Genomic DNA, 15,930 nt, shown 5'->3' with positions numbered 1-15,930 from the left:
GGAGATGTCCAAATCGACTCAACTCATCATGCTGATCATTTATACAAATATTTCATATAATCTCCTACTTTCTTGCGGTGTGTTACAAACTTCGTGACAAACTTAAYRYAGGCATAAYCTATTCTTGGCAATAAATATTGCTTTAAATTGTTATATAAAATTTATCTCACCCCAAATATCATATTCAATACTTCCAATCACTTACCAAAAAGTAGTCACGRTTATATGCTATATCCTCCACACCGACTGCCAGCGAACTGTGTATTAAATCACGCAATGTTCGTATCGTTTTCGGCTTCTCCATCAATAGTGTACCCACAATGCTGGCCGAATAGAATTGATAGATGGCAAAGGCGAAGAGYAGACTGGTAATAACGATGCAACGACCCGAAAAGAAACTTGTAGAAAATGTCAGACCTAATGAGAGACGGCAGCAAGCAGTCGATACGAATGAGTTTTCATTGAAGAAATGAAGACTAATAGTAAACGAAATAAAATTTGTCGGAACAAATGGGAGACACACATGCTCATACAGCATACACACACCAAAATGCTGTCGAAATTAATCTTACAAGGCTAGACTAGAGTAAAGAGACTAAATAAAGTAGAATTACATAGTGTGCAGGCGGCGGACAAGATGAGGACAGTGTATTTTCGTTTGTCATTAATAGAAAGTATATGGAAATGAAACTAGTTTTTAAAGTAAGATCTCAGGAAAATCTTTTTTTGTTGATTATTATCATCATTCATAATGATTTTATTTCATTGAGTTATAAAATTCATAGGAAATAAAAAATTTTCCCAAAAATAATCAAACTTTAACTGTGAATATCTTTTAAACGGTTGGGTTTATGAAAAAACCATACAGACCTTTTTTTAGAGCAATCAATTTCCTACAAAATCTAAGGAACAAGATATTTTTTCAAGTAGCTGGAAGCGAGATATAAAACTTTCTATATGATAATAAGCATAAATAGAAAATTGTAAGTAGGAGGACCTTCCCGTTACAAATARGAACTCATTCTTGGAGAGGCTTCCTTAGAGATGTCTAGAAACGCATTTTTCAGAGCACCAAACGAAAAAAAAATGTTTTTTGAATCACCCTAATATATACACATGCTGAAGAGTGGACTCGGTAACCAAGTTGAAGTAAAAATTGCTATTTTCCTATCAATATACTGATTTTTAGTCTTAAAGCTGCTAAGTTCTCGTCGAAGAAGTTAAGAGCAATATTGATATCATTGATAATATGAAATTATGCTTCGTAGACTTCTCCGCACAACAACATCACTTGCTTTCAGCTATGCTTCGAGAATCGGAGGAAGTCCTTGCTAGCAAATATTAAGTTTTATGTTCATTCCCACAAGACCTCAGATCTAGAAAAGCTCACTTCTGATCCAATTATAATGGAATTATGCTAGATCTGATTTCTCTATGCAACATGCAGCTGAACTCACACTCTTGCATCTCGTGAACATCGAAGTGAACGATATTTTCAACATTCGTACTATTCTGACATTCCCAAAAATATATTAAAAAAAAAATAGTGGTACCATTTAACTTATCGGAAGTTCATACATATAATCCTAAAATTTAACCATCAAAGCACATATCCCCAAATCATCGAAACATTGTAATCCTACGATTCACAGATATGTATGGTACTCGTATGTTTACTCGTAAAATGCGAATGAAGTAATTAGCAACATTACGATCTCCACCCACCGTTGTGTATTCTAACGAGCTCATTTATTTATCCACAATACTTCGAAGTTTTCGAATTGTACACCTCCCATTTCTTAATTTCTTGCTCCGCCAATACAATCAAGTTTCAAACAGTACTCGCCTTGTAATATATAAAATCTTCCACCTTGAAGTTCAGTACTTAGTGTTTCTACACAATCTTGTCCGAACGCAAGCGGCAGACGCTAACAACGGTAATGACTTTGCTATTTTCTCAACCACTCAGCAGCAGAAACAGAACCCATTAGCTGTTGCCCAATTGCATTGATTGTTGCAATTTAATGCGTTTTGTTGTTGGATAGATTTCTACAAAACGTGTCATGACGTGAAAATCGATGGTAGTTTATGTTTAAGGAGAAGGAGAAGGAGAAGAAATGGCAACGAAAAGGTAATCAGTTTAAATTTCTCCACTCATTATGGCGGAGGGTGTGGTTGCTTGGGTTTGCAAGCTAAATGAGCAAATAAGTATATGTTGCTTCCAGAGAAGTTGACTCGATCAGCATTCATGAGAGCGAAGAAGAAATGCACTGGGTTCTATCAAAAGTTCAGATAAACTTTTATGGATACGTCACTATGTTTAATTACACACAAACTTAACGCTATTCGTTTATTGTAACTGTTAAATATTATACATATTTCATCTTAAAGGATACGAGAACGTACATCCAAATTTGATGTCTAGATCCATAATCCTGATGTTTCTCCATTCAATGAGAACAAATAAGGCCTTTAATCTTTTTCAACAAATATAGAATACTACAAATTTCTATACTACAAATTTCTAGACGCCAAGCAAACGACGGATTTTTGGTAGAGCTCTTAGCCAATATAACGGATTTTCAATAAGAGTGCTACAAAGCGATTTGGGATATCAATGAAATTCTTTATTCCTGTAAAAGTACATTTCGTGTCATTCTGTATGGAACTCAATTTCTTTTCCATGACCACCGTGGGAACGCTTGCTAAATTCCAGACGCTGAATCCAATTTTCGACGGTTTTCAAGCATAAATCGCCCGAAAATGCTGCAATTTCTGGTTCGATAATCGAAGTTCATCTAACATCGCTGTCTTGTTGACATAGATACATATAAATGACATATACTTGATGTAGTAAGTCGATTGTAACATTCGCTGTGTGGCTATTGACAACATCCTGTTGGAACGACCGATATGTCCAAGTACATATCGTCCGTTCGGGAAAAAAATATTCGGTTATAATTAGGCGGTAGCGATTCTCATTCACAGTAACGTGCCGATCTTGATCATCACGGAAGAAGTGCGGCCCAATGACGCCGTCGGCTCATAAGCCGTAATTTTTTTGGGATGCAATGGTGACCCATGGAGTACGCGTGGATTGCTGCCTGACTTATAATACATATTTTGCTTATTGCCGAAGCCATTCAGCCAGAAATGACCCACACAAGACGATTTTTTAATAAAAATCCGGATCCTTTTTAAGTTGTTACTGAGCCTAATTCACGAACATACTAGGATTCTGGTGATCAAGCGGTTTCAGTTCTTGAGTCAATTTGATCTTGTAAGGACACAGGCCAAGATATTTTCACTAAATTCGCCACAGCGACGTCACAGTGATGATCTATGCTTCAGAAAGACGTGTGAGAGTCACTGAGACTGGAGTTTGGGTCTTCCTCAACGGATGCGCTAGCGGCAGCAGTATTMTCGACACTGCGGAACTTCTTTGYCTCACTGACACGTCAACAYTTTYTACTGTGCTTGTGGATTCAAATTTTTCCACCAGACCCTCAATTGTTGATCTTAGATGGTGATTATGACGACTATAATTTAATTTAATAATTTCGAGACGTTTTTGGTATATCTTTCAATAATGAAATGGCGAACCTTACTGAAGGCAAATGTACAAAGAAAAAACCGTTATTATCACAAAAAAGTTCTATTCGAAAATTATTATTTGAATATTAATTGCAAAAGCATAACTCATAAGCTAAACACAGCAGACTTCATTGATAATAAGATAAAGGGTTATATATAGTGAAAATAACTGATAGGTAGCTACATCCTTTAAAGGACAGGGTTACTTATTTTTGGGATCCGAAATTTCAGCGTCTTCGATATCTTACAAAACCTGAACATCTATTATTTGCAGAACTGACTATCAATACTCAGAGAGCACGACCTTGCACTTTAGATTTCAACTCTCCTGCACATTTAGCAGTATTAACAGAAGCACAGTTATACGCAACTGTACCCATCTTCGGAATCAAAGTCACATAAGCAGTTTTCGGCAGCAATCCAGATAATCACCAATAGAAAAAACTTTTTATAGCAGAATAAAAAAAGTTTAGACCAAGACTTGGACCCACGTTTCAAAGAATTGATGCAATTAGATTAGAATAATATATTAATAATTTTCAGTCTCTCCTTATTAAATAAAAGCTCACTAACGGCAGAAAAGCTTTCACTTTCATTTCACCATTCTGAGCCACAGCAAACAACTAACTCGCTCTGAGCCTGACCTAATTAAATAATAAAATAATAACGGTAATTAAATAAAAATGCAATATTTTCCTAGCATTACTCGGTGTTGACTTAGCACAATTTTTCCGCTTCAAAAGCATTTCTTACAAATTTGTAAGAAGAAGCACTGTTTGCGCTCTCCAAGCCGATGCACGTCTTGCCACAACAAATTCACTAGCAATTTGTTCAGTTATGTTTACAAGAATGGGAAAGTCTTGTAACAAAGCCAAACAAACGAAATTGAACTCAAGAACCTCCAACCCGAAAAGGTAGCGCACACAAACAGAGAGATAGAGAGAGAGAGAGAGACGTGAGCCGCACCCTGGGAAAGTAGTGTGCTTAGTTATGAAAGCAAAGCTGAAAAGTAAACTTGTGAGCGCATAAATTGCGTTGCATACCACACATGCTACCAAACATGCCAATAAAACTAAGAGCTCAAACGCAGAAACACAGACACGCAACTGCTACAGCTTACATGTAACTGCCACTCACTTGTGCAACCCAAAATTTCTCGAGAGCTTGCTCTATGTGTATGTTTCGCCAAAGTTCCTGCGTATATTAGTTTTCAAAGCGCCCCTCTTCGCTCCTCGTGCCCTTAACGCTAACATTATGTACTACTGTAGTAGTAGTTTTTCGACAAACTTACCTTGTTGGCATATGGAACCCACGTAGAACAGCACCGACTCGAAGAACAAGCCAACGCGCTCTTGTGCCACAACGCTGCCTGCCTGGCCACAGCACGCACTGCCGCAGCCGAGCATGCAATGCCTGCAGCTAATACTCTGCACATTCTTTCGCGCTTCCGTCTTACTTCGTTGCATCAACTTGCCCGGCTTTTGTTTCCGTTGCTCTTTTGTTGCTGCGGCAACCGACGGCGCGTAGCGAGCGCCGCAGCTCAGCATTGTCCCGGCACTTAGCGTCGTTCGTGTGGAACAGCGGCAACCAACTGGTGGTAGTTCATCATTACCGCCGATTGCGCTCGCTTGTTGGTTGTTGGCGGTGGTGCCTCCGATGTTCATGTTGCTGCTGCGCGTGCTGTGTCCTTTTGTGTCGCAGCATTCACCAGGGAGTCAATTGTTGGCGAAATCAATGAAAGGATAAAGCAAAAAGCGGTAGGTTAGTGCGGAAGGAAGGAGTGGAATGTGAGTTAAAAAAGAGTTTCTAGTAGATTTTGACCTCGGGCGCAGCAAGTAATAACGTCCAAAATTTTACAGAAAAAAAAAACAACTGCGTAGTACCACGAGCATGTGCCATGTACGCAATGGAGCTGAGAATTTAATGGCAATGATCTCTCATTTTTCAGAGGCACGCATTCGTGCCGCACAAAAACTTTTCGCCGACGATATTTGCTCGAAGTGTCCCAGCATGCCCTGCAGTCAGCCACAGTGCACACTGCATGTAATCACCAGCGCGATGAGGGTACGAAGGTGGTCCGATAACACAGTGGCGAAGAATTGTGTAATATTTTTCAGCTCAGGAAAGGTCCTGATCAAGCGCGTAGCCCACATCATTCGAACTGAATTCAATAACTGGACAGAAAGCTGTAGAATAGGTATGACTAGGCCGAGAGAAGGCCTGACAGAGATTCAAACCCTTTGGAAAAGACTTTATGGAGACTTAGCTGAGCTTGGGTTTTTTTTTTTGTCAAATAGTTAAATACTGACGTTAAGCCTCATAGCAGGAGCAGTGGAGAAGGCAGAATCGTGGCCCGTGTCAGCCGATACCACCCATCTTATGGGAGCGCAATGTAAGTGCGCAGTGAAAAACGCTACTCCCTTCTCTCTTTGACGTAAAATGACGTGCGAATTCACGGCATTTGGATTTTTGCCATAGAAACGTGTCAGCTGATTGCTCTTTCACAACGCAGGGTTGCCAATATCTATTTACTGTAGTAATTATCAACTTTTATAGTTCAATCTGTTCAATATGTCTGAAATTTTCTTAAAATAACTCAAAATCAGAGTCGAATGCTATTATTTAAAATTTTTAATAGTTTGTTTTCAGTTTTGATATGTTATATTATAAAAAATTTTAATTAAAAACATAGATGTGTACAAAACTATATATGCGTATTGAGCAATGGCAACATTGTTCAAATGAAAACTAACAAAGATGGCTGATTTTTGCCACGTTCTCAACTGTTCACACATTTTGCTCGATAAGGAAGGAAGGCAGTAGCATTCTCCACTGTTCCTGCTATCACTCCTGATCATCTACTGACAATTTTTTTTCCAATGCCAAGCCATATGGGAATGAAAGGAAACGAAAAGGCAGACGAGTACACGACTGTTCCAAACCATGCAGCTCTTACAACAGTTGCTTGATGCAGTAGACCTAGAGAAACACCTTAGATCTTGGAACACTACCAACACGAGACATACTACGAAGTTACTTTGCGGTAATGCAGATGGTGGATAGACCAAAAAGCTTCTTCTTCTAAGCACAGATATACTTAATCATATTGTAGGGGTCTTTATGGGGCACCACCCTTAAGATATCACTTCAAAATATTGGAAAAGTGGAATCGGCGGAATGCAGATGAGACGCTGGAACATTACTTGCGAATGACTAGCCTTCAGTCGGGTGAGGCGGGTCATTCTCAATGTTCCAAATTAAGAGACATAGGGCAGCTGGTGTGAAAAATGATATTTTACCAAATCTACCAATTTGCTGAGATGACTTAATTTAGCTAAACCAGGGAGCACAATAGACATAATGATAGTCTAAGTCCAGCCGCCGGGTGTTCTGATACTTCTGCACCTCCCTTTTCAACCCACCAACAAAACCTTTCCGATGAAGTCTATTAACCTTCCTTAGTTTTTGTCTTATCGAACCACCCTCGTACACTCCGTTATCAATAGCAAGCATTGTATGTGACTGCCACTGTGCCAATGCACTTCGACTCGACATTGCGGCGTTTATCGTCCCGTGTGCCTTGCAATGCATCCTAACGGCGTTTTGCTGCAATTTTTGGCCCTTTGGTTTGCTTGGAAATTGAAAGTTTTGATTTATACTTTCACAAAGTTCGCACTGTCTATCGGCATTCTTGCTCTTCGGCATGCCTTCGTCTTCCTTCTAAATGGTGTTTTATGAAATTGCCATCGTCAGAGGTTATAAAAATTACTAAAGTGAAAAGAAAATGCCAAACTTTTGTCTGAGCGACGGCAAATAGTAAAAGTCAAAATCGCGTTCGTCGCGCGAAAAATTTTATCATCGGAATTCGTAATAACCGATAATTTAATGGCATTTAATGCGCAACTTTGTTCTGGTGAATCGATTAGTTTTGCTTGATGGGAACTGGAAGTCGTTAATGACACGAGTGAGCTCGAATTTTTCCGCTAAATAGTAGTACTTAACTGATATTCTTGCAAATAAGCGTCGTCAGAATATTATATAATAGACTTTTAAGGTTGTTACTTGATTCTGGGCTATCATTTTGTTAAGCTGAAAAAGGACTGAGAGCCAAAACACTAAAGTGTCCGTACTCTATAAATATGTCAGTTGTTGTGAAGATGTTTAAGCATAAGAAAGCAGAATTTTCTGCGGTCTGCTCTTTCAGCAGGCTACTATTTTATTCCTGTCGATGGACTCAAATTCGAGTAAAAAGTTCGCTCTGAGAGACCAAAACATCTACATTCATCATTTTTCCAAGTTTTAATTCATTTTTGAAAGATTTATATGACAAGATTTATAGACATAATTAGACCAACAACTAACCTGTTATATTTAAGGCTATGAGACATTAGTGTGGRTATCAAGACAGTGTTGYYAAGTATTAACAATRKAAGATCTTTGCAMAAAACTTAAAAATTCGAACAGATGTTATAGCTTTTATTTTGTATACCTGATCTAGCGAAGGTTCAGTAAAAACTCATATAACCACTGAAACGTAGACTTTTCTGAGGGCGAACTTTTCGCTACACTATCTGGCCTGAGACCCAATAATCTATAAATGAACCGTAAGAAGCCAACGGAGCTTCTACCCATTTCCATGCTGAAGCTAGTAAGACTGATATGCCTGACCTAGCAGACTCATCAACTTGGCAGTTTTCATCAATTCCGCTGTATCCAGGCATCCAAAACAAACTCATAAATGATGCCAGAGATAAGGAGTGTATACATGTAATCAATCGAGCTCACCGTCAGCTAGGACACGCTTATCGCTTTTCTGCTTTTGATGTGCGTAGACACCACTCTGAATGAGGTCACGTTCCGGAAAAATGAAATTACTGCCACCTTTTTCTTAGCCACTTCCGTTTGGATGTCGCTGGACTAATCAGTAAGCCTACAACTGTAGGTACCTGGCAGTTTCCATCAACTCCGCTGTACCCAGGCATCCAAACCAAAATCAAAAAGTATATCTCTGGCATCTATACACGACATTATTAGTCTTGAGCTCTCTGTCAGCGAGGACAAGACTATTGCTTTCCAGCTTTCGATGTGGATAGATACCACCACTTTGATTGAGGTTACGTTCCGAAGTATGGGATTTTAGTAGATCCTTTGGAAGTCGCTGGAGTGATCAGGGAGGCTAAAAGTGGAAGTAGTGGATAATTACCGACCGAGCACTCCACCGCAACGCTCTCCGCATGCTTGTTTACATCCGTAAAGTACTTCGCTCCCATGTGAAGCAATGAATTAATTAAGTTTCTGTAGACCTTTAAACGGCAACAACAAATAATATTTTGCTTAACGCCTCAAAGTAATAAGATTTCGAAAGCTTTTGATTCCTATTATATGAAAGAGGCTTCAGGCAGATCCAAAAGTTATCCAAAAGTTTCGTATATATAATACAACTACTTCTAGATCATAGGTTGCAAAATATGCACTAGTGTATGAAGAATTATATCAAACTTAGAATTAACCATTATGCACAAAATTTCACGAAATTGCGATTCTTCTTCGCCACTATAAATTAAACCTACCCAACTGCTTTACCACACCCACCGCCTCCAAGCGACGCTCCACCGATGTCAGTAGCCACAGTAAGCAGATGGTGAATATGCCACATAATCCCAATAAAATCCAGACTATATTTGAAAAGGGTTGCAGAAACACTATACGATCCTTTTTGGTGCTCGGCGGATGACGAAATATGAAGCAAGGCCTACGAATAAAAAAGACATTACAATAATAAACCAAACTATTAGACAAGCACACAATTCCACACAGTAGAGAGCTTCCAGCAATCTGCCCTCATCAACTGACACGCCCACAAAATAAACCAACAGCGCAGCAGGTGAAAAGCCACAAACATAAATCTTATTTTACACAAAGAAATTAAATCAGCAAACATGTCCCCGACAGGATTTAGTTTCAATTAATGTGTCAATCTTCGGCGTGTACGTGGCATGGAGCAGTGAGCGAACGGCGGCGACTAAAAACAAATTGCTTGTCCAACGCCGTGTCGTTTGCCATCTGCCTACACGAACAACACGCTCTTAAGTCAGCGTCTCATTGCCACTTAAGTTGCTGTCAAGTCAGCTGTTGGCGTGACCTTTCCACACTCAAGGGAGCTGCAGCAACAGCAACCCGGTCTCTAAGCGCTAGCGACGCAAGCAGCGAGGCGGCAACGGCAACGGCAGCATTAAATTGTCGTTAGCACAGCTGGAGGTGAAGTGGCGTGCAAAAAGAATGACTACAACAAATCAAAGAACGCAAATAAAATTGAACTCGGGTGCAATGAGCGTAAGTACAACAGCAGCAACAAGCACGCGTGCAACAAATCACCGCACGGCGATAAGAAGCGTCGCGAAAGCGCGACGCAAAAATTGAGCAGCGCATAAATTTGCACCGCTTAACAAGAGAAATGAGTATTTAATCGGCGGAGTGTGGTGAAAAACCGTAGACACCAAACGAAGTGACACGACACGACTACAGTGGTGGTCTGATGAAAGTTACAGATAACTTTTACATGGAAATGGTAATTTAATATTCGCATATTATTTAACCATGGTATTATATGAAAATGGGTTTCCTCTGGGCTTATTCTCAAATTTATGAAAAGTAAAATAAGTTTAAAATATTTTAAGATTCCAAAAAAGAACTTTTGATCATGATATGGCTGCTAAGGTCATAGTTTACCGATCTAATGAATTTCTTCGTAGATTTTAGCATGGCCTGGATGGACGGCCGACAAATATACAGCTACTTGGGGAAAAAGAAACGAATGCGCGATTTCAGATCCAAAATATGGAAAAATTAAGCACTAGGTTGGGTATATACAAACTTACAGATGGACTTGGCTAAATTAAATATGCTCAGCATACTGATAATTTCTACATGTATATATTTTATAGAGTCTCCGCCTTCAGGGTATAATTAGGTACTAATTAAAATCTGCAATTATCGAAATCGAACCAATAAAATTGGCTTTTCCGTCACAATCTTATTTTTAAAAGTGAACTTTTGGTAAGCACTCACACATGATGCGAGTTCGTTTTGAACTAATATTGTTCATCACGGAGCGATCTATAAAGAAATACCGTTTGTGTAATTCATAAATACATATGTTTGAAGCTCAAACGGTTAATGATCACTACAATTCCTTGTGGGTTTTGGCTTGCGGCACATGTAACATCCAGACATCGATTATTTGAAGTTATACTTTCATTTTTTTTATGCCACGAAAAAAAAATGTTTACGAAGAAGTCAAGATTGCAATATTCCCCGTCTCCACTTGGTAGCTTGTTGGTTAACAGAGTTCTAACGCCAATAATCAGTGGGCAGAGCCTGGTTTGTAATCGATAGGGTCTAAAAGCTCGTATGTCTGGCCAACGGTTGAATAAAAGAAGCTCTATAATCGCATTCCTACACCATCGGTATCCTTCAAAACGTTCATATTACTTAAAAGAGTTTCCTTAAAAATATTTTAGTACTAAGTTTTTTCCATCTTCGTTTAAAGAAATAACGTTTTTGGTTCCATTGCCCGACCCGGAAAGAAGAAGTTCGAATTGTTGTGTGAAAGATTAAAATCGGAAAACCGTCGAAAAACTGATTGGACCTTATCAGTGTGGCTGTAGGCCTGGAACATCAACAACTGGCCAGATATTCACCATGCGCTAAATCTCGGAAGATTTATGTTTCTTTGACCAATACGAAATTTCTATTCGATTCACTTCGAATCTCCTCGGTGACGAGGTTAACAAATGATCAAATCTAGAAGATTAGTCAGGTAATATACTTAACAGCTTTAATCTCATGACACTCACATTAAGTGTCGATCGGAACGTAATATTATAATAAAATATTACAGAATGCTTCATACTTTTCTAGAAATTTTCGAATAGTTTCCCTCAAGACAGAACAAAAAACATTTAACTGAAAGCAAAAAGTTCAAGCGCAACATCTCAGAGAAATTTCAGTAACAACCACTGCTGTTTTACAGACATACTGTGTTAGCCTAACAGAAATCGTACAACAAAATTAGCCACCAGTGTGCAGGTATTCACTCACACTCACACTCACACTCCGCACGCAACTGTCAATGGCTAACTAATACACATATAAATATTTATTGTTGTTATAAATAAAGACAACAAACTAATGTCATTGTTCGGGGTTCAAGATATGTACATAAGTTGCCACGCTGTGCGACTTTTTGTTGGCGATATTTTGTCCACAAGATTTATGCGTGTCAACCGCAAAGGCTAAACTTACAAACATTTATCTTGGCAATAATAATAACACCGCGGCACAACAAAAACCACAACAAACAACAACAACATTGCACACAAAAGCAACAATTGGCGACAATACACAAATAACGGTAATGCAAAGTGAATGGCAAAAAAAAGTTAGAGCGTTAAACGGCGTCGGGTCTCGTGTCGGTCGTGCTGATATCATTTTTCATGCCATTGACAGCTTACAATATGCGAAATTAAATAAACCGCAACAATAACGCCAACAAGTGCGGCGCGAGCAGCAAAGGTGACAGGTGAGGCAACAACAATAACAACAATAAAAGCATTAGAGGGAAATAAGCGAAGCTGGCGCGAAAGCACCACATAATGCAATTCCTGGTGCCGACAAGGCCTTCACATCAAACGCGTTGCCATCACTCAACTGTGGCCGCGCTTTCATGTGCAAAGCTTTCGACAAATTGCTTTTTAAAATTTGCTAAAGAACCACAAGCAATAAATGCAATAACAACTATTATTGTTGTGCTAAACATGACAAAAAAGAACTTTGAAAAAAGTCGACAAATGTAAATAACAACAACAGCAATAGCCAACACTCCAATCACGAATAAGAGCTTTAGCTCGGCGCGCCACGTGGCTGTTGAGCGGTTGACCGCTTGTGCTCTTCCACTGCTAGGAATTAGTGTAAGTCACTTTTTTAGTCTCACACCACCAGCACTCTTGCTGAATAACTGCGCGGCAATAACACACAGAAAAAGCAACAGCTCTGTGAATAACAGCCATCGTCGACCGCACCAAAAAAACCAAACTGTCTACTTTGACTTCCCGACACCCACTGACTTTTTGTTACTTGCCCCCGCTTTTTCTACCATTTATCACTTTCGCTCAGCCAGCAATTTTTTCTCTTTATTTATCGGCTTGTTTGTATGAGTGTTTTGTGTGCTTTACCCCGCTTGCTCACCTGGCCACCCACGTTCGTGTCGTGTAATCAATCACTTTGGCACGTTCGATGCGAAAGAAAATCGGCGAGCCACCAATATCCGCTTGTTTGCGTACCAACGCTCCTATCATGCCGTCGAATTTGCCATTCTTCAGGTAGCCCCAGCTGGCAGTCTTCGACATCACGAAACTGCAAAAAAAAATGTTTGACGGTAAGCAAAAAAGTATGCATATTTAACAGTGTGTGTACATATTTATGTATGAGAAATTGAAAGTTTTGTGTTAATTGAATTTTACATGATTAAATTTGTTCCGAGACTAAAACACAAAACAACAAACAAATATGATTTATGTAACTTTTTCATAATCTCACTTTTTATATTCAAAAAATGTACATGTATTCTCTTTTGACTCTTCTCATCATTTTAAAACTGTGGCCTGATTGGAATTTAATAATAACAGTAATAGAATAGAAAGAGAGTAGTAATGAGAAATTTATTTCAATGTTGTGAAGGCTAAGGCCGATGATGTCACTGTGGATGCGAGAAGTGATACTATACAGCGGCGAATTCAGAGAGGGGAAATGGAAAAAATTCCATCCAATATGATAGTAACGCTGCTTGTAACGACCAAAATCGAAAAGTAAAAACTAAGGTACATTTTAGATCTATTTATTCAGACAAGAAAAAATTGGCGACAGAACTGAAAGTTGACGACTAAAAACCAAGAATCTGCGGCCGACAATCAAAACGCGAAAATGTTTCTTACGCAGACATTTGCAAAGGACACACTGTCAGTGTACATTTCGTTGTTGGATACAATCGGCGAAGATTTGTATACGTGCTTTTCTAGAGAAGTACTGGATGGATTCCAACTAAGTTTGTGCTTTGAAAACCAAAGAAATGGAAAATCTTATTGACTACTTGATAGAAACATTCAAAGGTCTTTTGGATATTAACAACGGCGTGCGACATTTGAAGCTCAATATGAGCTGATCTCTGGCAATGCCATTGAGGGCAGAAGCAAAAGTTAAAAGACAAAAAGTTACCAACTACTGCATATACACCATAATTCATAGTTTTCTACGCATATGGAAGGGAAATTAGATTTTATAGAAAAAGCAAACCCAGAAAAACCTATTTATGTCATATTCATAAACCCACGCCTCAGCATCAGTATTGATGCAGCTGCGTTTGTCGAGCATCTCTTTTACGACCTCTACTCAGCACCTTTTTTGTAGTAAAATTCATGTTTTTTGGTGATGGATATGGTCCCTAAAAGATGTTGAGATATCTCTAATACAAACTTGATGATTTTCAAGCACTGCTTGCTTAAATTTTCGATGTTATTAACAGAGTTACATAGACGACTCTCATAATTCAAGCTTTCGTTCATTTCATGTCCTTTACTGAATGCTTTGTGCAAAATAAGCTTTGTAGTCCGTCATTTCCGTCCAAAGGGAGTTCAGACTGGATTTTGGCGGCACTCTCCCGTGTAGATGGATCATTATGAGAAGACCGTACTATCGCGATCCGTCTGTTCGTGTGCAATAAATAATCGCGGCTGTTGCATCCTCAATTCCGGCAAATCCAAGAATTGCAACTTATCGGTGTAACTTGATGTTAGCAGAAGGTCATTACAATGGATAATTGTGATTACTTAAACCAATTTCGATACAAAGTTTAAATAATAAGTCGATTAAACCCTATAGATTTGCCTATTTACCTGGATTTTTGCCAAAAAATTATTTAACTGTCCTCATTTGATAAATTGCCTCTTTGACTGATGAGGTCCATTCGATCTAAAGGAAAATGTAAACAAGCAAAACTGGCTTATATGGAGTGAATCAAATGCAGAAAAAATTTACAAGACGAAACTTCACCAAGAACGAATCACTGCGCAGTTTCATTAAGACGTATTGTCGAGCCATATTTCTTTAAAGAAAACGGTATAACAGTAACTCTCAGGTGGCACCGTTATTTAAAAATGTTGAATGAGGCTTTTCACTCCCTTTCAACAGCGTTTGTTTCCAGTAATATGGAGCACCTGCACATGTAGCCAGACCGGTTACTGCGCAGCATCAATGAATTTTGAAACAAATTAAAATTAAGAAAGGTCACCCAAGGTCACCTGACTGCACCATATTTTTTTTTTATGGGGTTTTGTCAAACAAGAGATGTTCAAAACAAAACGCAGAAATCTGACTGAAGTGAAACAGTCAATGAAATCGATAACTGACGCACTCCCGACTTCAGCCCTTCAGGCTTCAATGAGTAAGGCTAAGCATAGAGGTCATTTACGGTCCATAATTTTTAAAAATAATTACTAACATAAAATAAATTAAAATTTCTATATAATAACAAAAATGTAATGCATTGTTTAGAAACCCTAGTTATTATTTTTTTTTATTTCTTTGTTTTTAGCACGATACGTGCGCCACCCTGTACTTATTTATGTCTATTTCAATAGCTGGTATAATGTGTTCGATTCGCTACTCACTAAAGCTTGTCGAATCTAACTCGGATAATTATTGAATTATCTATATAGATTTTCAAAATTTGTAATTAACTCTCTCATAAAAAAATTGTAATCACTAATTGTAATCGCTCGCCCTCGAGCATTCGTTCAAACTAATTTTGTTCTAATTTCCATATCTAAATTCAAATATAACCCATTCACACGGGCAATAAGTATCTCAATGTCAATGTATTGCGAGTATGTAATATATTTGAAAATGAAAAATCGTGTTGCAATACATTTTCTTCCCTCCTAATACCGAACACTGGGGAAATCTTAATTTACACATGACTATCGACAAATTGTTGGCAACAGCAAAAGAGTTGTATCTAAGCTCGTCGCTTATGTGTATGTGTGTGGCTGTCAAAAAAAAGTGAAAGAGGAATAAATAAGTGTTAAGTTGCGAAAGTGATGAAGCATGTCAGAGTAATTCGTATATATTTTGCCATTTTCAATTTGTTGTCACACCCACTTTGATCAGCGCCACACACAATCAATCAAAACACTCAGGAATAAGGGGAAGGAGGGAATGTCAAATGGGGAACTACGTTTAACATATATACATATATTCATATACATTTATGTGCACACATAC

At 38.5% G+C, this 15,930-nt stretch overlaps 1 protein-coding gene across 1 annotated transcript in view; it reads right to left on the bottom strand.

Annotated features, from left to right (window-relative positions):
- The window catches only part of LOC108966998, a gene marked incomplete at its 5' end in the record, with an annotated part of 27,016 nt that extends 13,997 nt beyond the window's left edge, over positions 1-13,019 (bottom strand). Inside the window, 4 exons of the mRNA XM_018930195.1 lie at positions 206-417; positions 4,886-5,281; positions 9,165-9,346; positions 12,841-13,019. Coding sequence (XP_018785740.1) covers positions 206-417; positions 4,886-5,281; positions 9,165-9,346; positions 12,841-13,019 — 969 coding nt within the window. The remainder of the gene's footprint in view (positions 1-205; positions 418-4,885; positions 5,282-9,164; positions 9,347-12,840) is intronic.
- Between the last annotated feature and the right edge of the window lie 2,911 nt (positions 13,020-15,930).

This window comes from Bactrocera latifrons, unplaced genomic scaffold (genome assembly GCF_001853355.1).
Source record: "Bactrocera latifrons isolate USDA-ARS-PBARC rearing strain unplaced genomic scaffold, ASM185335v1 scaffold_100, whole genome shotgun sequence".
NCBI classification, from domain to species: Eukaryota; Metazoa; Arthropoda; class Insecta; order Diptera; family Tephritidae; genus Bactrocera; species Bactrocera latifrons.
This window is presented reverse-complemented; position numbering and strand designations above follow the sequence as displayed.